Source organism: Trachypithecus francoisi, unplaced genomic scaffold, assembly GCF_009764315.1.
Source record: "Trachypithecus francoisi isolate TF-2019V2 unplaced genomic scaffold, Tfra_2.0 Lachesis_group10, whole genome shotgun sequence".
Lineage (NCBI taxonomy): Eukaryota > Metazoa > Chordata > Mammalia > Primates > Cercopithecidae > Trachypithecus > Trachypithecus francoisi.
This window is the reverse complement of record NW_022681455.1, coordinates 96,781,294-96,807,657: the sequence shown is the minus strand read 5'-3', so window position 1 is coordinate 96,807,657 and position 26,364 is coordinate 96,781,294. Positions and strand designations below refer to the sequence as shown.

The 26,364-nt window shown below is 41.2% G+C and overlaps 1 protein-coding gene across 4 annotated transcripts in view; it reads left to right on the top strand.

Moving 5' to 3' along the window:
- Window positions 1–26,364, top strand: part of AMFR (autocrine motility factor receptor) — a 60,827-nt gene that overhangs the window by 3,708 nt on the left and 30,755 nt on the right. For all 4 annotated transcript variants that reach the window (XM_033218444.1, XM_033218443.1, XM_033218445.1 and 1 more), the window contains exons 2-8: window positions 8,392–8,484; window positions 13,539–13,703; window positions 15,340–15,492; window positions 18,835–18,875; window positions 19,038–19,170; window positions 20,920–21,053; window positions 22,203–22,313. In XM_033218444.1, coding sequence (XP_033074335.1) covers window positions 8,392–8,484; window positions 13,539–13,703; window positions 15,340–15,492; window positions 18,835–18,875; window positions 19,038–19,170; window positions 20,920–21,053; window positions 22,203–22,313 — 830 coding nt within the window. The remainder of the gene's footprint in view (window positions 1–8,391; window positions 8,485–13,538; window positions 13,704–15,339; window positions 15,493–18,834; window positions 18,876–19,037; window positions 19,171–20,919; window positions 21,054–22,202; window positions 22,314–26,364) is intronic.

The window sequence follows — 26,364 nt, the reverse complement described above, 5'->3', positions numbered from 1 at the left end:
GAGTTTTTATTTTGTTACTCATTTCTGGGCTATTTTACATTGCTCAGATAATGCTTCCATTCAGCTCCCTCTTGGTCCATTCTAGCATGGTTTTGGATTGTTCAGGTGTTTTGGCTTTTTCATTTTTTAATTCTTACTCGTTACTTTTATTAGTTCCCTTTTCTGCTTTCTTTTTTTCTTTTTTTTTGAGACGGAGTGTCGCTCTGTCTCCCGGGCTGGAGTGCAGTGGCCAGATCTCAGCTCACTGCAAGCTCCGCCTCCCAGGTTCATGCCATTCTCCTGCCTCAGCCTCCTGAGTAGCTGGGACTACAGGCGCCCGCCACCTCGCCCGGCTAGATTTTTGTATTTTTTAGTAGAGACGGGGTTTCACCGTGTTAGCCAGGATGGTCTCGATCTCCTGACCTCGTGATCCACCTGTCTCGGCCTCCCAAAGTGCTGGGATTACAGGCTTGGGCCACCGCGCCCGGCCCCTTTTCTGCTTTCTTAAATATCTGCTTCTAAAATTCTAAGAGCAAGATATGCAAATGGAGAGATAGAAATATGAAACTAGTGTCAAGGTTCTGATTAATTGTGCAAATAATATCATTTAAATAGAACTCTCAAGGGGAAAAATAACCACAAATAAAAGTGGATAAAACTGAATTGACCATTTAGAACAGGGATTGGCAAACTTGTGGCCTATTTGACTAGGCCTATTTTTGTTTTAACAGCTAAGAATGTTTTTTATATTTTTAAAGGGTTGTAAAACAAATTAAATAAATTAAGGAAGTTGCAGAGCCTAAAATATTCACTATCTGAGAGCACTTTAGAGAAAAATTGGCTGACTCCTATTTTAAAGAGCCTATTTTCATATTATTATAAAACTTAAGGGCTGGGTTCAGTGGCTGACACCAGCAGTCTCAGCAGTTTGGGAAGTGGAGGCTGAGGCAGGAGGTGGGAGGATTGCTTGAGGTCAGGAGTTGCCCAGGAGCTGCCCAGGAGTCTGGGCAACACAGTGAGATCCCCTGCTCTACCAAAAAAAAAAAAATTAGCCACCATTATAATTATGTGAAAATCGGCTTTTTAAAATAGGAGTAAGCCAATTTTTCTCTAAAGTGCTCTCAGATGGTGAATATTTTAGGCGCTGCAACTTCCTTATTTAATTTGTTTTACAACCGTTTAAAAATATGAAATACCTGCTTCTAAAATTCTAAGAGCAAGACATGTAAATGGAGAAATAGAAATAGGAAACTACTGTCAAGGTTCTGACTTAATTATGCAAATTAAGTGTAGTCCTAGCTACTTGGGAGGCTGAGTTAGGAGGATTGGTTGAGCCCGCCCAGAAGCTCAAGGTTACAGTTAGCTATGATTGTGCCACTGCACTTCAGTTTGGGCCAGAGTGAGACCCTGGTCTCAAAAAAAAACAAAACAAAAGAGCTGAAAGTGACTTCCTAGGTTTGAGTCTCTATGAGTTGACTATTTCAAGGTATATGAGGAAAAAATGTTAGCTCCAGAAGTGTTGGGGCAGCTGAAGGAAAAAAGACTAAACTTGTGAATAATTGGATGTGAGCCTAGATAAATTAAAAATAAAAGGAATGCCTTCTGGGTAAGGGAGAAGGGGACTGCTATTTGATCACCTCCTAGGTGTGCTTTGCATGCGGACTGTCATCTATTTCCCTAGTATTGTTAAAGGAGGAACACAGTCATCATCTATGTGATGAGGTGGGTAGTGTGTGCATGTTTGTATTTTGTGTTTGTCTCTGGGAGCCTGCAGAGAGGTAACAGTACGTGGATTGTCCTTAAAGGGAGGAAACCACCAAATGGTAGGGGGCGCAGGGGAGTGGTGCTGATGTAGGCAGGTGTCTTAAAAAATATCCAGGTTGACCATGTCTTGGAAACAGTTCCTGGTAGTTTAATCCCATGGCCTTGCAAGCTCATAAATAAGCCCCCGTTGGTGGCCAACATTTTACAGGGTCAAAAACACCTGTAGGGTTACATGGTGATAAATGCACCTTCCTCTCTTTTCCTCACAGGCAGGCCTAACTATTTTATAATTTAGTTTCTGTTTTCTCCAGTGGAAGAGTAGAACCATTCTGGAAGGGACATTTTCCTCCCAGGCCTTGGAGTGAAGGGAATTAACTTACAGCCTTGAGTAAGTCAGAGTTGCTGGGATCACTGCTGCCTGACCTGCTACACTCTAAACAGGGACAAGTAAAACTTGTTTTTATTTTGTGTAGACTGGAAAAAAAAAGGCATTTGGTGAGTTTCTAAAAAATGCTTTGAAGCTTTGACAGCACTATAGCTATGAGAAACATTGTGAAGTGTTTTAATATAGTTGAATTTTTTTTTTTTTTGAGACAGAGTCTTTCTTTGTCACCCAGGCTGGAGTGCAATGGCATGATCTCGGCTCACTGCAACCTCCGCCTCCCAGGTTCAAGCGATTCTTCTGCCTCAGCCACCCAAGTAGCTGAGATTACAGGCGTGTGCCACCATGCCCAGCTAATTTTTTGTATTTTTAGTAGAGACAGGGTTTCACCATGTTGGCCAGGCTGGTCTTGAACTGCTGACCTCAGGTGATCCACCCACCTTGGCCTCCCAAAGTGCTGAGATTACAAGCATGAGCCACCACGCCCAGCCATAGTTGAAATATTGGGCTGTAACAGGCGAACTTGTTTTGGTTTGTTACTCATATGGTGAGAAAAATAATGTGGAATTGTAGAACTAGTCAGGTTAGTTTAGTAGATTCTAAACTTTAAAAAAATTTTAAAAAATAGATAATGCATGCTCAGGGTACAAAAGTTAAGGGGTACAGGCCCGGCATGGTGGCTCACGTCTGTAATCCCAGCACTTGGGGAGGCCGAGGCGGGAGGATCACCTGAGGTCAGGAGATTGAGACCAGCCTGGCCAACATGGGGAAACCCATCCTTACTAAAAATACAAAAATTAGCCAGGCATAGTGGCAGGTGCCAGTAATCCCAGCTACTTGGGAGGCTGAGGCAGGAGAATTACTTGAACCTGGGAGGTGGAAGTTGCAGTGAGCTGAGATCGCGCCACTGCAGTCCAGCCTGGACGACAGAGTGAAACTCCATCTAAAATAAAATAAAAAAAAAAAGTTAAGGGATACAGAAGTGATATGCAGTGAAAAGTAGATCTCTCGCTCTCTCCCTGTTACCTGCTTCTCTCTTCCAGAAATGGCAATTATCAGATTCTTGTAGTAAGTGCTAGTGTTAAGTAGGAGACTAAGAAATACCCAAATTAATCAGGTCCTTGACAGTTCACACGTATATATTATACAAACATGTATGTGCACATATTATTTCCTTTTTTTTTTTTTTTTTTTGAGACGGAGTCTCCCTTTGTTGCCCAGGCTGGAGTGCAGTGGCACGATCTCGGTTCACTGCAAGCTCCGCCTCCCGGGCTCATGCCATTCTCCTGCCTCAGCCTCCTGAGTAGCTGGAACTCCAGGGGCCCATTACTGAGCCCGGCTAATTTTTTGTATTTTTAGTAGAGACAGGGTTTCACCGTGTTAACCAGGATGGTCTTGATGTCCTGACCTCGTGATCCGCCCACCTCGGCCTCTTAAAGTGCTGGGATTACAGGCGTGAGCCACCGCACCTGACCCCGGATTTTTTTTTTTTTTTGGAGATGGAGTCTCACTCTCACCTAGGCTGGTGTGCAGTGGCATGATCTCAGCTCACTGCAACCTCTGCCTCCCGGGTTCAAGTGATTCTCCTGCCTCAGCCTCCTGAGAGTAGCTGGGATTACAGGTGAGCACCACCACCCCTGGCTAATTTTTATATTTTTAGTAGAGATGAGGTTTCACCATGTTGGCCAGGCTGGTCTGGAACTCCTGACCTCGTGATTCTCCCTCGTCTGCCTCCCAAAGTGCTGGGATTACAGGCATGTTCCACTGCACCTGACCCAGGGATTTATTTTATTTATTTTAGTTTACTTTTTTAAGCAGTGTTTTTTTTTTGAATCAGTCTCACTGTGAGACTGGAGTACAGTGGTGTGATTTTAGTTCATTGCAGCCTCAACCTCCCTGTGTCTAGGGTGATTCTCCCATCTTAGCCTCCCGAGTAGCTGGGACTACAGGCACACACCAGCACGCCTGGCTACGTTTTTTGTGTTTTTAGTAGAGATTGGATTTCGCCATGTTGTTTAGTCTGATCTCGAACTCCTGAAGTCAATCAACCCACCCACCTTGACCTTCCAAAGTGCTGGGATTACAGGCATGTTCCACTGCACCTGACCCAGGGATTTATTTTATTTATTTTAGTTTACTTTTTTAAGCAGTGTTTTTTTTTTGAATCAGTCTCACTGTGAGACTGGAGTACAGTGGTGTGATTTTAGTTCATTGCAGCCTCAACCTCCCTGTGTCTAGGGTGATTCTCCCATCTTAGCCTCCCGAGTAGCTGGGACTACAGGCACACACCAGCACGCCTGGCTACGTTTTTTGTGTTTTTAGTAGAGATTGGATTTCGCCATGTTGTTTAGTCTGATCTCGAACTCCTGAAGTCAATCAACCCACCCACCTTGACCTTCCAAAGTGCTGGGATTATAGACATGAGCCAGTGGGATTTGCTTTTAAATGAGGAATGCTCCAGTTAAGTTTCTTTCAGTATAGATTGAGAATACTTTATCCAAAATGCTTGGGACCAGAAGTTTTAAATTTGGGATTTCTTTCCTGGATTTTGGAATATTTGCATATACATAATGAGATATTTTGGGGATGGGACCCAAATGTAAACGTGAAATTCCTCTGTTTCAAATGCACCTCATACACATACCCTGAAGGCAGTTTCATTTTTCCCTTAGGGACACTCAGTAACCTCTTGTAAGTCTGCATTTTGACTGTGACTCATTACATGAGGTCAGGTGTGGAATTTCCCACTTGTGGCACCATGTTGGTGCTCAGAAAGTTTTGGATTTTGGAGCATTTCAGATTTTGGATTTTTGCATTAGGGGTGCTCAGTTGTATTTACAGTTTTTCAAGCCTTTGTTAACTGAAGTTGAGAAGTTGTATGTATAACACAATATTATTTATTTATTTATTTATTTGAGACAAGGTCTCACTCTGTTGCCCAGGCTGCACTGTTCCCTAGTGCAGTGGTGCAATCATGGTTCACTGCAGCCTTGACCTCCTGGGCTCAAGAGATCCTCCCACCTCAGCCTCCTCAGTAGCTGGGACTACAGGTGCCCACCACCCCACCCGGCTAATTTTTGTATCTTTTGTAGAGATGAGGTTTCACTATGTTGGCCAGGCTGGTCTTGAACTCCTGAGTTCAAGCAATCCCCCGACCTTGGCCTCCCAAAGTGGTGGGATTATAGGTGTGAGCTACAGTGCCTGGTCAGTATTTGTTATTAACATATAATCATTATAATTAAGGCATTTTTCTATAAATAGACATGTAATGTTATTAATAATCATTAAGGTGTTTTTAAAAACTTTGTTTATAATCTTAAAATAATTTTCAATTGCTTTCAATCCTTTGTAGCTTTGGTTACAAAGTTCACAACAGCTTATCTCCTTTTTACATAAATTCCCTTTTTAGTATCAGTATACTCAAGCTTTTTTTTTTTTTCCTGCTTGCTTAGCCAGTTAATTTCCAAATCTTCATTTAAATTAAAATAGGAAGTGGTTGTCTATGGGTGATGGGATTATAAGAGACTTTTACTTTTTTTTTGGATATATTAAAGATACACATTTTTTATACCTTATTTGAATTCAAAGACTTATTTAGGCTAGGTGCAGTGGCTCATGCCTGTAATCCCAGTCCTTTGGGAGGCCGAAGCAGATGGATCACTTGAGCCCAGGAGTTCGAGACCAGCCTGGGCAGCATGGTGAAACCATGTCTCTACAAAAAAATACAAAAATTAGTGTGGTAGCGCACACCTGTAATCCCAGCTACTTGGGAGGCTGAGACAGGAGAATAGCTTGAACTTGGAAGGCAGAGGTTGCAGTGAGCAGAGATTGCGCCACTGTGCTTTAGTTTGGGCAACAGAGTGAGACTTTTATTTACAGAGTTTGAGAAATAGTAAATAATACTTTATTTTTTGTTTGATAACTTGAGATGTGTGTGGCAGTGCTGTTTTGAATAGAGAAATGTTTAAGTGCCCCTAAATTTGTTTTTTTTCTCCATCATTACTCTCATGGTAGCCTGCTTGGCCTTCTGTGAAACTGTTTACCATGTTCTATCTCTTGTAGATTCTAAAAGTTCTTTGAGTTTAGGGTTCAGAGTTCCATCATTTTTTTGATTTCCCGCATGCCTCGAACAAGTGCTAAATGTGTTGCATTTATTTTTTAAATTCATTTGACTACCTGTAAAAACAGGAAGAATTCTTTTAAGAAATTGCATCATAATAAAGCTGGGGCATGTTTGTCTGGGGGATATGACATGAGGGGTTGTGGTTTTGTCTTACAACGTTTCTCTTAGTTAATGTGGCTGAGATTGACTGGTTAGATCACAATGAAGGTGAGTCTCTTTAGCATCTATTTCATCACCTTAAAAATGAACATTTCAAGTTACCTGAATTGTTTTTTCTTTTTTAAAAATTTTATATATTTTTCAGTAGGGGCAAGGTTTTGCTGTGTGTTCCAGGCTGGTCTCAAACTTCTGACCTCAAGCAGTCCTCCCACCTTGGTCTCCCAAAGTGCCCGGATTACAAGCGTGAGCCACCACGCTCCTGGTGATCTGGACCGTTTTGAATAGGCCTGTTACACAAATTAGGATATTTGGGGCAACTGGTTTGGGCTTTTGTTCCTGGTTGTTTGAAGGATTTAAGTACTAAAACAGTTTATTTTTTCAGCAGAACTATTTTTGTTTCAATCTTTTAAAAATATATTACATACGTCCATGGCCCATTAGGCAGACAGAATAGAACTAAATTTAATCATTTGTAATGAATCAGGGCTGCCCTTAACTGTTCTCCCGAAGGAGGGATGGTGTGAGGTACTAAACAGACCCTGAGGTGATCTCAGGGATCTTGCTTTCTCTTTTTTTCTTTTTTTGAGGTGGAGTCTTGCTCTGTCGCACAGGCTGCTGTGCAGTGACGGGATCTCGGCTCACTGCAAGCTCTGCCTCCCGGGTTTACGCCATTCTCCTGCCTCAGCCTCCCGAGTAGCTGGAACTACAGGCGCCCGCCACCTCACCCGGCTAGTTTTTTTTTTTTGTATTTTTTAGTAGGAGGGGGTTTCACCGTGTTAGCCAGGATGGTCTCGATCTCCTGACCTCGTGATCCTCTCGTCTCGGCCTCCCAAAGTGCTGGGATTACAGGCTTGAGCCGCCGCGCCCGGCCTCGGGATCTTGCTTTCTTAAATTACTCTCTTCTGTCCCCTTTCTTTCTTCTTTAAAATTATCATTTGCTTTTAAAAGTAGAGGGAAGAATGACTTGGCAAGGGTAATATGGTAAATGTAGTGAATCAGAGGCAGAAGCAGCTTTACATTGAATTGGAGTTCCTTTTCATTTGCTCTCAACAAGTCATCTGTACTGTTTTTATCAAGATCCTTTTGGCTTTTTGGAGTCATTCAGAGTAATGTGATACCCCACAGTAATCTCTGGGTTGGAGACAGCCAACTCTTCCATTTTGTAAGCATTAAGATTTGGTGTTTAGGTGTAAGGATATTCATCATTTAGGGTTTTGTTTTGTTTTTTAAGTTTTCTCATAGACTGTTGAAGAAGGCCTTAGTTTTGCATTGGTATCCCCAGGTTGCCTTTCATCTGTTAGCCCCTCTTGCCAGTTTTCTTTTCCTTCTGTTTTCCCCATTCCACCCCACTGCAGTGCCACAGAACCTTTACTTCAAAGCCAACACCAAGCATGGAGCACATTTATCTTTTGGTTGAAAGATTTTTCCATTCCAATAAATGTTAAAATATTCTGTTATATTTTTTGGTTATTAGTTCCTCATGATGAGACTTTTTTGTGACCATCCACACTCCTACCCCTACCTCCTATTTGTTTGGCAGGGCAGAATCTCTGGGTGCTGGATTTTACTATTCATGGTAACTTCAGTTTCTAGAACAGTTTTCTTTAAGGCTATCAAAATAATGTTGGAATTGAGGTACTTGGGAAGGACCTGCAGTTTACAAGGTTCATGTAGTTTTGCACAAACAGTACAAAGTATACATACAATTCAGTTAAGGATGAAAGATAAGGTGGCCTGCTGGAGGGTGCATATTGGAAGAAGAGCTGTGACTTGGTGAGCTAGTGCCTTTCTTCCCAATCCTCATCCCTATCACCCACTGCCCAGAACAGTGTGCCTTTTCAGATATTACTTATCTTGCATTGGGAGAGAACCAGAAAGGCTCAGTCACTGGAAATGATGGCTGAATTCCTAATATAAGATTTTTAGAGCTGCTTTTATTTTTCAGCAGGAAGAAATAAACTTCCTTTCTCCGATTTGTTTACAGGTTCTAGTAAATACTGCTTGCTGTGTTTTGATGTTGGTGGCTAAGCTCATCCAGTGTATTGTGTTTGGCCCTCTTCGAGTGAGTGAGAGACAGGTAAGTCTACACTGAAAGGATGGATTCTTGTGACTAGATTTTTTTTTAAACTTTGTATTTCTTATGATTTCAGATGTGTGGAAAAGTTCCATGAATACTACAGAAAACTCCTATATACCCTTTATCCAGATTCGCCCGTTGTTAATATTTTGTTCCATTTGCTTTAATAGTCACTTTTTATTTATACATACTTTTGTTCTGATTCATTTGAAAGTAAGTTGTGGACATCATTACCCCTTTACCCCTCAATACTTCAGTTTGTATTTTCTAAGAGCAAAGGCATTTTTACAGCACAGTGATTAAAATTAGGAAATTTAACATTGAAAAAATACTTTGTCTAATCCACAGTTCATATTCAGTGCAGCCAAGTTGTCCCAATATTGTTTTTTATGGCTGTTTTTCTTCAGGATTTTTAGGAATGTCGTTTTTAGAGAAGCCTAGATTTGTTTGATTTTGAATGATCATAAATGTCACTCTGTAGAATGTGGGTTCTTTTCCAAAAGAATTTACCAGGACAATTTTCTCTGTGGGAAGGTGAATTAAGAATTCTAAAAGCATGAAATTAGGAGATTTGTTCTTGTTTTGGGTGAGATTGTCTGACACTGGAAAGTGACTCAGAACAGGCAGGGAACGCTTTCAATGAAGAATTATGCCACAAGCATACCGTATAGATTGGCAGTTCCTTGAGGATTTGAGTGGGTAGGGTGTAGAATAATATTTTTTTTTTTTTTTTTTTTTTGAGACAGAGTCTTTCTCTGTCACCCGGGCTGGAGTGCCGTGGCTCAATCTCAGCTCACTGCAACCTCTGCCTCCCGGGTTCAAGCACTTCTCCTGCTTCAGCCTCCCAAGTAGCTGGGAATACAGGTGTGCACCGCAGCTAATTCATGTATTTTTAGTAGAGACAGGGGTTTGCCATATTGGCCAGGCTGGTCTCAAACTCCTGACCTCAGGTGATCCGCCTGCTTTGGCCTCCCAAAGTGCTGGGATTACAAGCGTGAGCCACCGTGCCTGGTGGTATGTTTTAAAGTAAGAATTTAGAACTGGCCTTCAAAATGACAACATAAGAACAAAACTGTGTTTTATTCTATCTTATCCCAGTGATAAGACACAGGAACCTATTACATGAAAAGCACAACAGCAGCTTTACTTTGTATTCATAGTGTTCCATTCTTTCCTTACCCACCCTTTTCAACCCAAATTTCCTTTTATAAAATCAGCTGAAGTCCTGGTTTAGAGCTGACATGTATTACTTGGTGGTTGAGCCCTTGAATGCCATTGTGAACAGGACTGTTTTGTATTCCCGGAGATTTTTCATTAGTTAGTATTCAGTACTTTCTCCAGTATCAACTCTAGAGGTCTCCCAGATAGGTTCTAAATGCTGCCTTTTTTTTTTTTTTTTTTTTTGGAAACAGGGTCTTGCTCTGTCACCCAGGCTGGAGTGCAGTGGTGCGATCTCTGCTCACTGCGGTCTCAACCTCCTGGGCTCAAGCAGTCTCCTCCCATCTCAGCCTCCTGAGTACCTGAGTGAGACTACAGGCATGTGCCACACCCGGCTAATTGTTTTGGTATTTGTAGAGACAGAATTTCATCATGCTGCCCAGGTTGGTCTCGAACTGTTGAGTTCACATGATCCGCCCACCTCAGCCTCCCAAAGTGCTGGAATTACAGGTGTGAGCCACTTCTACTGGCTTAAATGCTTCTTTTGATACTACTTCAAGTTTTTCGTTGTATTTTTTATTTGTAGGCCAGAAATTGGTCAGGCCAGGCAGGCTTGGTGGATTGATCTGGCACTAGTGGGCTTTATATACTTTCTTTTCCCTAAAAGGTTAGTTCTATCAGGTTGAAATTTATAGAAAGTATAACCTTGGAGTATTTTAGAGATTTTTTTTACTAGATCCAGAGGTAATTATAATGAGCATATTTCTTATCCAGCTCCACTTTCGGTTTTTTCAGCATTGATCGCATCTTCCCTGCTGTTCTATGTTGGTTTATTTGATGTTTAATGTCATCCAGAGCATCAATTAGGAACCATTTTGAGTTAGAAATCCCTAGGATTGACATGGGTTTGCTCTGTGGGTGCTTAAAGTTCTAGAAATAGAGTAATGCTAGACATTACATTCAATGCAAAGACATTGAATATCTAAAATGAATATCTAAAATGATTAAAATGTTAAGTGGAGGTTTAGAGCAAGGAAGCTTTTTTTTTTTTTAAGTGCTTAGTGCTTAGTATGGCACTTGTCTAACCATTTCACATATATTATGTATAATTCCCCCAACAATTCTATGAAGTATATGCTGTTATTGTAAGACCTATTGTATAGATGAGGAAACTAAAGCACAGGGATGTTAAGTGACTTTCCCAAGGTCACACAGAAACTAAATGGCAGAACCAAGTGGCAGTATCATTCAAAACCAGGGCACAAAATGTCCTAAGTTCACCTTGTGCTTTCCCTGTACCAGGTCTGGAAACAGACATTCACCAGTGATTCCTAGTTCATGTTATTGGGCAATGATATTTAGAAGCCAAGTTGTATACTGACTGACTGTGCTCATTGTTACTAGGGTGTCTCAGCCCTTTTGGTGGATAGAGTTAGGGCATAGTCTATGAATTTTTTCCACTTTATTTTGTTCTCTACGAAAGATGTCTGGTCAGAGTACGGTGCGTTTAAATTCTCAAAATCTTTAAGGAGTCACATTATTAATTTGTAGTACATTTTGCTTTTTTCTGTTTATTTTTTGAATTTGTGAAACAATTACATGGTTCCAAATTACATATAAAAGCATTCTTTTGGGAGACCAAGGTGGGATCACTTGAGCCCAGGAGTTTGAGACCAGCCTTGGCAACAGAGGGAGGCCCCATCTCTGCAAAATATGTATATAAAAAACATTAGCCAGGCATGATGTCATGTGCCTGTAATCCCAGCTACTCAGGAGGCTGAGGTGGGAGGATCACTTGAGCCCAGGAGATTGGGGCTGCAGTGAGCTATGACTGGGCCACTGTACAGAGTGAGACGACTGGGCCACTGTACTCCAGCCAGGATGACAGAGTGAGACCCTGTCTCTTTAAAAAAAAAAAAAAAAGTATACTTAGAATCATGCTTCCGTTCTTATCCTCTTCACTCAGTTCTCCCTGAGCCCCCTAGACGGCTTGATAGTCTGTTTTAGCATGTGGGGTGAACTAGACCCTCCTTATTGCTCTCGTATTTCAGGGTTAGTGAAGATTGTTAAAACTGGAAGCCCTCTGTGTAAAAGAGTACAGTAAAGCAAATATGCATACACACTGCCCATGAGAATATACACTTACAGGACTGATTTGGAAGTTAGGTAGATTTTACTGTAAACCATAAAAACATTTGCAATTTTTGATTTGACGGTGCTAAAGTAACTCATACAAAGATACATACAAATATTCAGCACAATTTTTCCTTTTTTTTTTTTTTTTTTTTGAGACAGAGTCTCGCTCTGTCGCCCAGGCTGGAGTGCAGTGGCCGGATCTCAGCTCACTGCAGGCTCCGCCTCCTGGGTTCATGCCATTCTCCTGCCTCAGCCTCCCAAATAGCTGGGACTACAGGCGCCCGCCACCTCGCCCGGCTAGTTTTTTGTATTTTTTTAGTAGAGACGGGGTTTCACCGTGTTAGCCAGGATGGTCTCGATCTCCTGACCTCGTGATCCGCCCGTCTTGGCCTCCCAAAGTGCTGGGATTACAGGCTTGAGCCACCGCGCCCAGCCGGTCACAATTTTTCCTTTTTCTTTTCTTTTTTTTTTTTCTTTTGAGACAGAGTCTCGCTCTGTTGCTCAGGCTGGAGTGCAGTGGCATGATCATGGCTCCCTGCAACCTCCACCTCCCAGGTTCAAGCAATTCTCATGCCTCAGACTCCTGAGTAGCTGGGATTACAGGCATGTGCCACTGCTCAGCTAATTTTTGTATTTTTAGTAGAGACAGGATTTTGTCATGTTACCGAGGCTGGTCTTGAACTCCTGGGCTCAAGTGATCCGCCTGCCCTGGCCTCCCAAAATGCTGGGATTTCGTGCGTGAGCCACCACACCTGGCCCTCATTATAATGTTTCTTTGAGTGGTGAAAATTTTAAAAGAGTTTCAGTGTCCATCTTTAGCCATTAAAACAGTATATTGGTATATTCAGAGAATATTCATTGACATTGGTAAGGTTCTCACAATACGATAGGTGAAAGAAAGCATTGTGCAAAAATTAATGTGTCTTGCACATAGGGAAAAGACAAGAAAATTCATAAAAATGTTAAGGCATCATTTTTTGTTTTCTTTGTCCTTTTTATGCCCCATTTATTATGGGCTGGCAAGTGATTGTGTTATTTTTTAATTTAATAATTTTTTTAAAAAGTCTAATCTTTTCTATTGTGTAAGAATCTGGAAGGTAGAAGTAGTAAAAATGATAGCCCTTGCCATTCTTTTTCATTGTGCATTAAAAATGTAAGCATTTTTTTCTTTTTTTTGAGAGATGGTCTTGCTCTGTCGCCCAGGCTGGAGTGCAGTGGTGTGATGATGGCTCACTGTAGCCTCGACCTCCTGGGCTCAAGCAGTCCTCCCACCTTAGCCTCCTGAGTAGGTGGGACTACAGGTGTGCACCACCACTCCCAGCTAATTTTTGTATTTTTTTTTTTTTTCTTTGGTAGAGATGGGTTTTCACCATGTTGCCCAGGCTGATCTCAAACTCTTGAGCTCAAGCTGTCCACCTGCCTCGGCCTCCAAAAGTGCTGGGATTATAGATATGAACCACTGCGTCGGGCCTATTTCTTAATACATAAGTTACTAAACTCATATCACTATCCTTTGAATAGCTAACATTCCATAATTGATTTAGGGTTATAATCCAGAGTTTACAGATTACTTTCTGGGTGTCTTACCTCTATTCTTCAGATGGCTGCTTTTTGTTTTTTCTTCTGTTTTCTTGAGGACAAGTGTTAGAATGCCAAGTGTGGAATATATCTTCCATAGAAACCAGCTTTTGTTATGGGAACTTCTCTCAAATGGGTTAGGTGTGATAGTACTCACCTTCATAAACATTTTTCTTTTTTAGCATCTCAAAGACAAATTTTGGAATTTTATTTTCTACAAGTTCATTTTCATCTTTGGTGTGCTGAATGTCCAAACAGTGGAAGAGGTGGTCATGTGGTGCCTCTGGTTTGCCGGACTTGTCTTTCTGCACCTGATGGTTCAGCTCTGCAAGGATCGATTTGAATATGTGAGTTTTTAGCCAAGCTTTTTGCTTGCTTAGTCACATGTTTGCCAGCTTTGAATTGTGTAACGTGAATGAGCCACAGCAGGCATGGTCAAGGTGGCTCTCCTGGGAAGACTTCTAGATCAGGCCCCCATTGCCTGTTTCTTTCTTTTTTTTTTTTTTTTTTTTTTTTTTTTTTGAGACAGAGTCTCGCTCTGTCGCCCAGGATGGAGTGCAGTGGCCGGATCTCAGCTCACTGCAAGCTCCGCCTCCCGAGTTTACATCATTCTCCTGCCTCAGCCTCCTGAGTAGCTGGGACTACAGGCGCCCGCCACCTCGCCCGGCTAGTTTTTTGTATTTTTTAGTAGAGACGGGGTTTCACCGTATTAGCCAGGATGGTCTCGATCTCCTGACCTCGTGATCCGCCCGTCTCGGCCTCCCAAAGTGCTGGGATTACAGGCTTGAGCCACCGCGCCCGGCCCCCATTGCCTGTTTCTTGAAGAATGTTCTACAGCAGCCAAGAGATGCAGAATTGTAGTCTCCTGGTGAGCTTTCTTCCCAATCCCATAGTGTTTACATTACAGCTCACGTGGGGTCACTTCACCTATGCAGACTGTTTTGTTCACAGTGCAAGGAAACCTTGATACATAAACAATAAAATCTGGTCTTTTCTAGATATTTTCTGTTCTAGTCTCCTTCTCTCTCCCCCAGCTTACCCTGGTTCCTGGAGCTCTTCTTTCTGACTAGTTTATACTCTTTCTACCCCGGGCCAGGACTGAATTAGTTCCCTTAGCTTCCTTGGTTGCAGAAGTGAATCTTTTTATGTCTGGTACAAGATCTGTCACTTGGTTTCAGATCATAGCTGTATGGGTGAACCCCACCCATTAGTGACCTGAAGTAGTCTCATGAATCCCAGATAAATGTGCACCTACAATGCTGCCCCTCAGTTAAACCCACTCCAGGGCCTTGTTTTTCCCTGTCTTGACCCAGTCCACATGGACCTTGCACCTTGGTGTGAGTTAATTTCGCTCTCAAACCTTTATTTCTTTCACATTCAACCCTCATTTGAAGCCACAAACAGGAGCTTCTAACCTCCCAAACTGGTTTTTTTAATCTCCGCCTGCGACCTCAGGAGTTGCAGCTCCAGGCCTTCTTTTCAGACAGTTGCCTCCCCTTGCATAGTGCTGACATCACATTGTAATAGTGGTAAATCTGCGCCTGGATTGCATTTCAGTTGTTCTAGCCCTAATAGACTGGGAGTGCCAGTTTCAGAGAGGAGGACTAAAGCAAGATTAAGAAAGAAACACAACAGAACAGGCACTGTCCTGAGTCCTTTTGAAGGTGAGAGGAGAGAGTTGTATACCCTTGGAACATTGCTTCTAGAGGTTTATAATCCCAGTGCTAGGAGGATCCTTGAGAGTAAGGGATAAAAATATAATGCATATTGTTATATTCAGTATATTAAATGACAAGGATCTCTAAATATCAGCTCATGCTCATATTTGGGTTATTGTAGAATAGGACCGTATAGTAGTGGGATGCTTTTCTGTGCTTAGCACAGAACCCTAAGTAGAGAAGCCAAGATTAACCTTGAATTTCTCAGTGAAGTTGAACACTTCCATGAAGAAGAATGAGCAGTTTCCCACTGTGTGCATTTCAGCTTTCCTTCTCGCCCACCACGCCAATGAGCAGCCACGGTCGAGTCCTGTCCCTGTTGGTTGCCATGCTGCTTTCTTGCTGTGGACTGGCGGCCATCTGCTGCATCACCGGCTACACCCACGGAATGCACACCTTGGCTTTCATGGCTGCAGAGGTGAGATGCTGGACGCAGGACTTTCTCAGATTGTGTTTCTGTCTGTTTTCAAGGAAGCTGGATGTTTGACAGGTTATTTTCACCCATGAAATGACAGATGGATATTTGATCTTTCATTTTAACAAGCATTTCAGTTCCTTTTTGTGTGCTAGGTACTGGTACTGAATGCTTTTGTGTGGTATTTTATGTAATTCTTTCTTTACATAGGGGATAAAGATTTTACAAAATGATGAATATGTAAATTTTGAAGGAAAAATCTGGTCTATTCATGAATATTTTAAGATTTAAAAATTTTTTACTCTTTTAAACCTTTCTGAAAATACCAATTTCTGTTCAGTAGAAATAAAAATTCTCCAGCCTGGCCAGTATTGTGAAACCCCATCTCTACTAAAAATACAAAAAAAAAATCAGTTGGGCGTGGTGGCGCACCTCTGTAGTCCCACGTGCTTGGGAAGCTGAGGCAGGAGAATTGCTTGAACCCAGGAGGAAGAGGTTGCAGTGAGCCAAGATCACGCCACTGCACTCCAGCCTGGGTGACAGAGCGAGACTCTCTCAAAAAAAATAAAATAGGCCGGGCGCGGTGGCTCAAGCCTGTAATCCCAGCACTTTGGGAGGCCGAGACGGGTGGATCGCGAGGTCAGGAGATCGAGACCATCCTGGCTAACACGGCGAAACCCCGTCTCTACTAAAAAATAGAAAAAACTAGCCAGGCGAGGTGGCGGGCGCCTGTAGTCCCAGCTACTCGGGAGGCTGAGGCAGGAGAATGGCGTAAACCCGGGAGGCGGAGCTTGCAGTGAGCTGAGATCCGGCCACTGCACTCCAGCCTGGGCGACTGCGAGACTCCGTCTCAAAAAAAAAAAATAAAATAAAAAAAAAAAAAAATAAATAAATAAAATAAAATAAAATAAAAATTCTTTGTATGTCCTTATATTTAATGGCTGTATTTGCTTTTTCCTTAGGCCAAAGGCAAAATACCCATAATTAGTATTATTAATTAAAAAATGAGATATTAGATAAACTGAAGCTAATTGGCTAATATCAAACACTTAGTAAATTTGAACTACTAATTGGGAATTTGGTAGAGCAGAGTTAAAGTTTATTTCTGTTTGACAGCATTCATTTTGGAGTACATTTAGTAGTGTAAGTAAAATTAGAAAAGGAACATTTAAATATATAATGTTAATTATCATATTATAATATTATAATTAAAATACAATAGTCCTAATATAAACACTAGGATATGTAATCTTAGGTGAATACTTTCTGTATTTTAAAAATATGCAACTATATTTCATCTTGACACAAAATCTGTTGAAACATCTATTTATACTGACTTATTTGCTTTAGGTGTATTATATTGCAAAGCACAGTTAGAATGCTACTTACATTTGCCTTTTTTTGGTTCTCTAACTTTCAACTAATATTAGTCCAAACTTTGAAAAGGATATACCTAAAAATAAACCCAATTAACTTAGGCCTGTCAGATGATACTATAGTATATACTTTTATTTTAGCTTGTTACTGTTTATTCTTTTAAGATAATTTATCATATTACAGATTTGATATTTTAAACTAAATCATTTCTTATATTCATAATGTTTCTCCTGTAAAATGTTTTTCACTTACAAATGGGAATTTAATCTAAAACATAAACAATGTAATAGTTTTATTCTACTAGATTAAGAGGACTTTTTTCTTAATGAAAAAAATATATATATTTTTTGAGACAGGGTCTCACTCTGTTGCCCAGTCTGGAGTGCAGTGGTGCGATCTCAGCTCACTGCAACTTCCACCTTGTGGACTCAAGTGATCCTCCCTTTTTAGTCTCCCCACTAGCTGGGGCCACAGGCATGAACCACCATGCCAGGCCAATTTTTGATTTTTTTTTTGTAGAGATAGAGTTTTGCCATGTTACCAGGCTGGTCTTGAACTCCTGAGATCAAGCAATCGGCCTGCCTTGACCTCCCAAAGTGCTGAGATTACAGGTGTTAGCCACTGTGCCTGGCCATCAATTTCTTTTTTTTTTTTTTTTTTGAGACGGAGTCTCGCTCTGTCGCCCGGGCTGGAGTGCAGTGGCCGGATCTCAGCTCACTGCAAGCTCCGCCTCCCGGGTTTATGCCATTCTCCTGCCTCAGCCTCCGGAATAGCTGGGACTACAGGTGCCCGCCACCTCGCCCGGCTAGTTTTTTGTATTTTTAGTAGAGATGGGGTTTCACCATGTTAGCCAGGATGGTCTCGATCTCCTGACCTCGTGATCCGCCCGTCTCGGCCTCCCAAAGTGCTGGGATTACAGGCTTGAGCCACCGCGCCCGGCCCTGGCCATCAATTTCTATAATAAAAAAATACCCTTCAAGACCAGCCTAGCCAACACAGAAAGACCTTGTCTCTACAAAAAAAAAAAAAAAGCCACCAGAGGCTTATTTTGTCTGCCCCTCCCCTCCCCCTTTCTCCTTCCCCCCTCCCCCCTCCCCCCTCCCCTCCCCTCCCCTCCCCTCTCCTCTCCCCTCCCCTCCCCTCCCCTCCCCTCCCCTCCCCCTCCCCTCCCCCCTCCCCTCCCCTCCCCTCCCCTCCCCTCTCCTCTCCTTTCTTTTGCTTTTCACAGAGTCTGGGGTCTGGCTCTGTCACCTAAGCTGGAGTGCTGTGGTGCAATCTCTGCTTACTGCAGCCTCCAGCTCCCAAGCTCAATCCATCCTCCCACCTCACCTTCCCAAGTAACTGGGACTACCGGCACATTCCCCCATGTCCATCTAATTTTGTATTTTTTGTAGAGATGGGATTTCACCATGTTGCCCAGGCTGGTTTTGAACTCCTGAGCTTGAGCAATCCTCCTGCCTTGGTCTCCCAAAGTGCTGGGATTAAAGGTGTAATGTGGCTGGCCTTATTTTGCTTTTGATTGCTTTCATTCTTTTTTCTGCTGGTGGACAAACGGAGTGCACAAAGCACTAGGGAGAGAGCAGGTCCTCATGTCTACGATAGCAGTACCTGAACTATACTTGGAGTTACAGCATCACCCTTCTAAGTAATCAGTGATAGTGACTTAATGCTGTGTGAAATAGAATTGATGGTCAAACTACCAGGATAAACCTCAAGATTGTAGGGGGATTCCCAGGGGATAGGTGTAATTGGTTGTCACCTATTAACAGAACTTTTCCTCAATAAAAGTTGAGTTTCTATGTCATAAAAATATTTTATGGAACTTTGAAGCAGAGAAAATAATGGGTAAACTTGAACAATCTGCTTTTTAATTGAACTGAGAAATGTTTGTCTTTTATCATTTTATAAAAATAAGTTTGGTCTGAGCAACGCTAAATTTTACTAAAAAGAAAATATCGTTTTTTATAGTCTCTTCTTGTGACAGTGAGGACTGCGCATGTGATTTTACGGTGAGTGAAACTGGAGAGGGAGGTGATTGAGGCCTACTCATACAGTTGATTTTAAGATGTAGCAAGTATGAAATATATAAAAATCTGACTAAATTACAATATGGTTAAACCAAATTCAGTTGTAACAGTAAATTACTAAGGTGTTTTCTCTCTTCATTACAGATACGTAATTCACCTCTGGGACCTCAACCACGAAGGGACGTGGGAAGGAAAGGGGACATACGTCTATTACACAGACTTCGTTATGGAGCTCACTCTCCTGTCCCTGGACCTCATGCACCATATTCACATGTTGGTAAGTTTCCTCAGAAGAAGCTCTAACAGAGGGCAAGCCTTTCAGAATCAGGAACAGTAATGGTTTCTTCATTAAAAAATGAAACTTTAGGAATAAGATGCAGATGGACTACTTAAAAGACTAAAAATGAATGTGGCTGCAAACCTCCCTCTTTTTGCCACTGGGTGTAAGGCAGTGCCGTGGAATTGCTTTGGCTGGTGCCTAACTCAGGAGATGTTTGTTGTCCTGGGAGACTTAGTTAACTCTGCTGACCAAGTCAATAGACTATTCTTTTAGCATGACTCTAAGAAGCTGCCTTTCCCCAGTTTCTATGGCTTTAAATATTTAGCAGTTACTTTGTAGGTGGTAATGGGAATTCCTGCAGTGTTAGCTACTTCATGGATTCATACATTTTCCATCTTTGTAATTTAAAAAAGTCTTTATACTTAATTCCTACATTCCTACTACCATCATTGTTTACATTTTACTTTGATATATTAGAAGTTACAGTGTCATAGATCTGCTTCATTGGTTGGCCTTTCAGTGATCTAATAATGGTAAGAATTAAAATAGTTGGTGGGCAGTTTATTTAAATTATAAGCTAGTAAGTAGCATTTAAAAATTATTGGGCTAGACAGGGCACATTTCTAAGTCTGCTTTTTGAAAGAAACTTTGAAAACATACTTTTTAAAGAAAGCCTGTAATTCTTTTTTTTAAAAAAAGAGGCTCGGCCGGACGTGGTGGCTGACGCCTATAATCCCAGCTATTGGGGAGGCTGAGGCAGAGAATTGCTTGAACCTGGGAGATGAAGGTTGCAGAGAGCTGAGATCGCACCACTGCACTCTAGCCTGGGCGACAGGGTGAGACTCTATCTCAAAAAAAAAAAAAAGCCTCCCTCCCCCCTCAAAAAGGGGACAAATGGCCAAAGATAACTGTTAAGATTTTTTTGTCTTCTTTTTTTAAATTTTAATTTTTTTCCTCATGCTTGTTTCCTGAAGATTTTGTTGTGTTTTAACTGCTTCTTTTTATGTATTTGAGTACATACCTTCATAAATTGAGATCATATTTTAGACATATAGACATATAGTTTTTAAAAAAACTAATGTATTATGAACATTTTCCTATGCTAGCATCAGTTCTTCTAAGCCATTTTAATACTTTCAGGATAAAAATGTCTTCAGATAGCTGTACCATGATTTAATAAGCCACATCTTACAGTGGGTTATTTAGATTATATTCGGTTATTTGCTATTTCACGTTTTTACATATTTTTTATCATGTATTAGTTTGATAAAGATCGTTATATCTTGCTTTTTTTATTTATCTAATACTGTCTTCCCATAATTGACCTTCAGAACTGTTATATATACAAATATAATAGCGTAATATGTAGTTGTATAGTATAAATAAATGTAATTAATGAGTATATAATTTTACATTATATGAGTTTACAACCTAACTGTTCTTCTGCTGGGCATTTTGTTCATTTTCATATTTTCTCTTTTATAATTTCATGGATAGACATCTTTTTGCATAAAGCTTTTCCATTTCTGATGAGCTTCTCAGGAAAGATGACTGGCAGTGGAGCACCTAGGCAGATGAGGATGTGCCTTGTTTAAGAGTAATGAGATACATCTGTGTATTTCCTTTCTGAAAAATATTGCAGTTCACCATCACCAACAGTGAAGAGCTTCTGCTGCATACTGAGCCTTCATCACTAGCAAGTTCACGTTCACTTTTACTGTGTATTTTATTCTTTTTCTTTCTAAGTTATTTGGCAACATCTGGTTATCCATGGCTAGCCTGGTCATCTTTATGCAGCTTCGTTACCTATTTCATGAGGTGCAGCGTCGAATTCGTCGGCACAAGAACTATCTGCGTGTGGTTGGGAACATGGAGGCCAGGTGAGGAAGCACAAGTTGATGTTGCCTAAGTTTACTCATTTTAGCTTTTTAATAACAACAGATTCCAGAGTATGTCAGAATGTATGTTTGTAAACTGCTAACAGAGTGGTGGAGAGGAGAGGCTCTGGAGTCAGACTGCCCAGGTGTGAAGCCCCGCTTAGGTGCTGGGTGATTTGGGGCAGTTTACTTCATCTCTAAATTAGGGATGAAAACAGAACCTTCTGCCTGAACTTTTGGGAGAATTTGGTGAGATAATTCATGTATTTAGAAGGGTACTGGGCACATAGTGCTCAGTATTAGGCTCTTATTCGTCATGATTTTATTGTCATTATTATCAAATAGACGCTTCATTGGGCTTCTGCCCTGCTCATTTCCTGAAAGTGGGTCTCAGTTATTCTCTGCATATGCATGTTTACACACACATACTTAACCTCATTGAAGGAGGCACTCTTTTGCCAAGCTAAGGCTAAACCACGCCTGGAGGTGCAAGATTAATGGGTATCCTCTTTGTGCCCAGGGGGACAGCCTGGATCACTTCTTTGTGGCCAGGAACACAGATTGGATCTCTGGGGGCCTTACTTCTCTGATTTGTCTGGATGTGTTCTCCGAGATCTTCACTAACAGCAGTCATTGTTATTATTACTATTTTGGAGACGTCGTCTCGCGCTGTCACCAGGCTGGAATGCAGTGAGTGGCGTAATCTCGGCTCACTGCAACCTCCGCCTCCTGGGTTGAAGCGATTATCCTACCTCAGCCTCCTGAGTAGCTGGGATTACAGACGCCCGCCACCACACCCGGCAAATTTTTGCGTTTTTAGTAGAGACGAGGTTTCACCATGTTGGTTAGGCTGGTCTTGAACTCCTGACCTCATGATCCTCCTGCCTCAGCCTCCCAAAGTGCTAGGATTACAGGTATGAGCCACCGCACTTGGCCTAGCAGCCATTATTTAGACAAAGTTCCTGTGCATAAGTTTCTCACTCACTTTTTAATGGGCTTTGAAGGTAAATTATGTTTTTGATTATCAAGAATGTTTTGCTGAACACGCTTTCTCTGTAACTGTGCTGTGATACAAGTGCAGTCTGTCAAGTGATGTTTAGTGTGTGTGTGGAAATGACCGAGGTTCCTGCTGGGCTTGTTTTGTTTCCACAGGTTTGCAGTTGCAACTCCAGAGGAGCTGGCTGTCAACAATGACGACTGTGCCATCTGTTGGGACTCCATGCAGGCTGCGCGAAAACTGCCCTGCGGACATCTTTTCCACAAGTAGGAGCTTTGTAAAGGGCCATGTGGGACGGGTGTTCTGTCCAGGGTGTGTGGGTGCTTTTTGTACCCAGGCTTGAGACTCATCCTAGTGGAGGAGTGGGGACATTACCTCAGCCTGGCCTTGCTGCTGGCACTGCGTGTTCTGGGAAGCTCTTGGGTGTCCTTCTTTGTTCCTTAGCCTCTTCCCTACATCATAGGACTGTTTCCCACCCATAGTTTGCCATCTTAATTTCTGGGTATGGTAGCTGTCTTCATATTTCTTCTCCATTTTAGCTCTGAAGTACAGCAAATATGTCTGTAAGATTTAAAAGAAAGGATTAGCGGGGAGTCCTTATTTTCAGACAGCTTATTATCTAACTGGGAGAGAGAGAATATATAATTTTGCATTTTGTATATGCCCAAAAGAAGCCTAAAATCTCACCAGAGAAGTGGATTGAGATGGGGAGTAGACCAGGACCACTAAACAGCACAGAAGAACTGTGTCTGTTATCAAGGATTACAAATAGTCTCTTCTGTAATCCTTCCAGATGGAAGTAGATCTAAGATGTCACTGGGACTCTGTCTGTCTCACATAAATGACTGCGTGTATAAGTTGGATGTTTTGATGTTGATGGACCTTGAGGTATCTTGGCCTTTTGCATGTGTTTTCAATTTTGCATATTGGGAAAGTTCTGATCTCTGCATCTTTAATCTTCCTTTCTTTATTTTAGAGTCTCAAAGGGTTTTTCTTCTTCTTTTTCATATAGGGTTTTGGAGCTAGAGTCTCAGTAACTCAACACATTGTTGACAGATTTTTTTTTTTTTTTTTTTTTTAATGTGCTGAGTGCTGTGTTAGGCTCTGGGGATAAAATGAAAATGACTAGTGTGGTCATTGCTTTCCTGTAGCTTACAGTCAAATGGAGGATTCAAACGTGAATGAACCAGGCATATTTATGAATTTTAAAATATCAATGAGATAAGTGCTTTAAAGCAAAGGAACATGGTTCTTGAGAGCTTGTAATGAAAAAATCCAACTCAAACTTGAAGGAATTGACTCTTGAGGATAAGTAGGAGTTAAGTCAACAAAAGGAGGGGTCAGGTGGTACTAGGTACTTGAGAGAGAGGGTGCATCTGTGCAGCAGGAAGAAATGGAAGAGACTAAAAGAGAAGCTGTGTGGCCGATCCCAGAGAGTAAAGGACAGGGGTGTCTGCTGAGGCAGAAGACACATAGGCAGGGTCTGGAGGACCATTGGGAGTGGTGAGATGCTGTTGAACATTAAGTAAGGATTGGCGGGTAAGATTTGCTGTTTGAAAAGATCCAGGGGGATTGGTTAGTAATGGCTGCAGTGGTTCAGGGGTAATCCCAGCACTTTGGGACACTGAGGCAGGTGGATCACCCAAGGTCAGGAGTTTGAAACCAGCCTGACCAACATGGTGAAACCCCACCTCTACTAAAAATACAAAAAAATTAGCTGGGCGTGGTGGCGGGTGCCTGTAATCCCAGCTACTTGGGAGGCTGAGGCAGGAGAATTGCTTCAGCCTGGGAGGTGGAGGTTGCAGTAAGCTGAGGTCACACCATTGTACTCCAGCCTGGGCAACAAGAATGAAAATCTGTCTCAAAAAAAAAAAAAAAATTTGTAACTTGGACTCTGGTGGTAGAAGTAGAGTTAGTGAGAAGACAGATTTGAGGGGATCAGGAAGGATGTGGTGCTAGACCGGCCGAGGGAAAGTGAGGAATGAAAGAGGTGCCAGGGTTTCCCTAGTTTGCGGGTTGGACAGTTGGGTGTAGAGCAGTGCACATTCGTTGAGGTTGGGAAGACCAGGGAATTTGCACACATTTCTCAAAATTATTTCAGTTAGCCCCTAAGGAGTTTGGAGGCTAGTTGAGAAGAATAAACTCAGAATAACTCTATTTTAGCTCAGAAATAGTATCTTCAAGCATATGGTTAGATTAATTTTATGATTTAATTTCTTTGAGACAAAATTCAGATAATATACATTTAATCATTTAAAAATGTACAGTGGCTAATGTGTTCACAATGTTATGCAACCACCCTTCTCGCTAGTTTCAAAACCTTTTTATCACTCCACAATAGCACCTCATAGTCACTAAGTAAGCACTCTTCATTCCTTCCTTCTCCATCGCCAGGCAACCACTAATCAACTTTCTGTCTCTATGGATTTACCTATTCTGGGCATTTCATATAAAGGAATCGTATAACATGACTTTTTGTGACTGACGTCTTTTGCTTAGTGTTTTTTGAGGTCATCCAAGTTGTAGCATGTATCAGTACTTCATTACTTTTATGGGTGAATTTAAGTAATTTTATAAATTAAACAATTAGTTTATCCATTCATCCATTAGTGGACATTTGGGTTGTTTCCACATTTTGACTGTTGTGAATAATGCTGGTAGGAACATGTGCTTGTGAGAAGTATCTGTTTGAGGACTTGTTCCCATTTCTTTTGGGTATATGCCTAGGAGTGGAATTTCTGGATCACGTGATAATTCTGTTTAACTTTTGAGGAAATGCCAAACTGTTTTCTACAGCAGCTGTACCACTTGATATTCCCACCAACAATACCTGAGGGGTCTAATTTCTTCATAAATCTTGCCAACACTTGTCATTTTCTATTTTTGTTATTATAGCCATTCTTGTGGGTGTGAAGTGTTATCTCATTATGGTGAATTTTGTTTTGTTTTTTAGTAATAATTCTTAAATATAGTTTTTTTATTCTGGTAAAATATAACAAAAAATTTACCATTAGCTATTTTTAAGTATATGGTCTGGTGGCATGGAGTACAGCCATATTGTTGTACAACCTTCATCACCATCTATCTCCAGAACTTTTTCATCTTATGAAACTGAAATTGTCTCCAGTATACAGCAAGTCCCTCTCTGTTTCTCCCGAAGCCCTTGGCAACCACCATTCTATATTTTGTCTCTATGAATTACTCTAGATACCTCTGTTGGCTTTGGGTTTAGTTTGCTATTTTTCTGGTTCTATAGGCATAAAGTTAGGTTTTTGACGTGAGAGCTTTCTTCTTTTTAGGCATTTTCTGCTACAAATTGGCCTCTGAGCATTGCTTCCGCTGCATCTCATAAGTTTGGATATGTTGTGGTTTTGTTTTCATTTGTCTCAAAGTGTCTCATTTCCCAAGTGATTCCTTCTTTACTCAGTGGTTGCTTAAGAGTTAGGATTTAATTTTAAAACACTTATCTGCCTCAGGTTGAGTGAACAAATAGTTGTTAGGATGTGCTCTTGATTGGCTTTACTTTGTAGCTTTGGGAATGATTGTGTGCTGAGAATCTAAGGCAAATTCATTTTAATTTGTGATAAAGGTAATGCCTATACTCTTGCAGACACAATAGCTAGATAATTTGTTGCTATAGAGGATATTTTTGCAACATTTCAGAGTCCAGTGAATAGATCCGTTTTCTCTCTAAAGTTTGATTTCTCTCAGTTAAGGAACTCTAGCATTTTTTTTTAAAACAGAAAACTATGTCTAACTAGTTGTACTCACCTTGGAGTTTTTAGGCTGTTATATTTAATGTGGGAGGATTTTGCACTCCGTGAAATAAATTTAGATTTGCTTATAAAAAGTATGTCACAGTGTAGCGTTATTGGAAGGCAAGGATCTTGCATACTTTTGTAATCCCCCGCAAGGCTAATGTTATTCTACTAGTGGTGTGATTTCAGGGTGTCACTAGGAGAAGTGGACTTAAAAAAAATCACTTATTTGACTAAATTATCACAGACAAATTATAGGTATTTAATTATTGCAAAATACGATAGAGTTGGGTATATACATACAGACAGATGACATTATTTTGGAACATGACTGTCACACACTCTCATGACACGGAGTGAGTAAGAAGTAGCTCCATCTTGGCCTCTAGGAAACTCCTGTTACTTATGTACCATTTGGTTGCTGGAGACTGAGGATTATCGTATTATGGTGAGGTTTTCCTTTATAACTTTATGTCTACACATGTTCATAGATATTTAAAAGAAGATACAGCATTTTTATTGAGTGCCTACTTGCGCCCTTAGAGAAAGATAACAAATT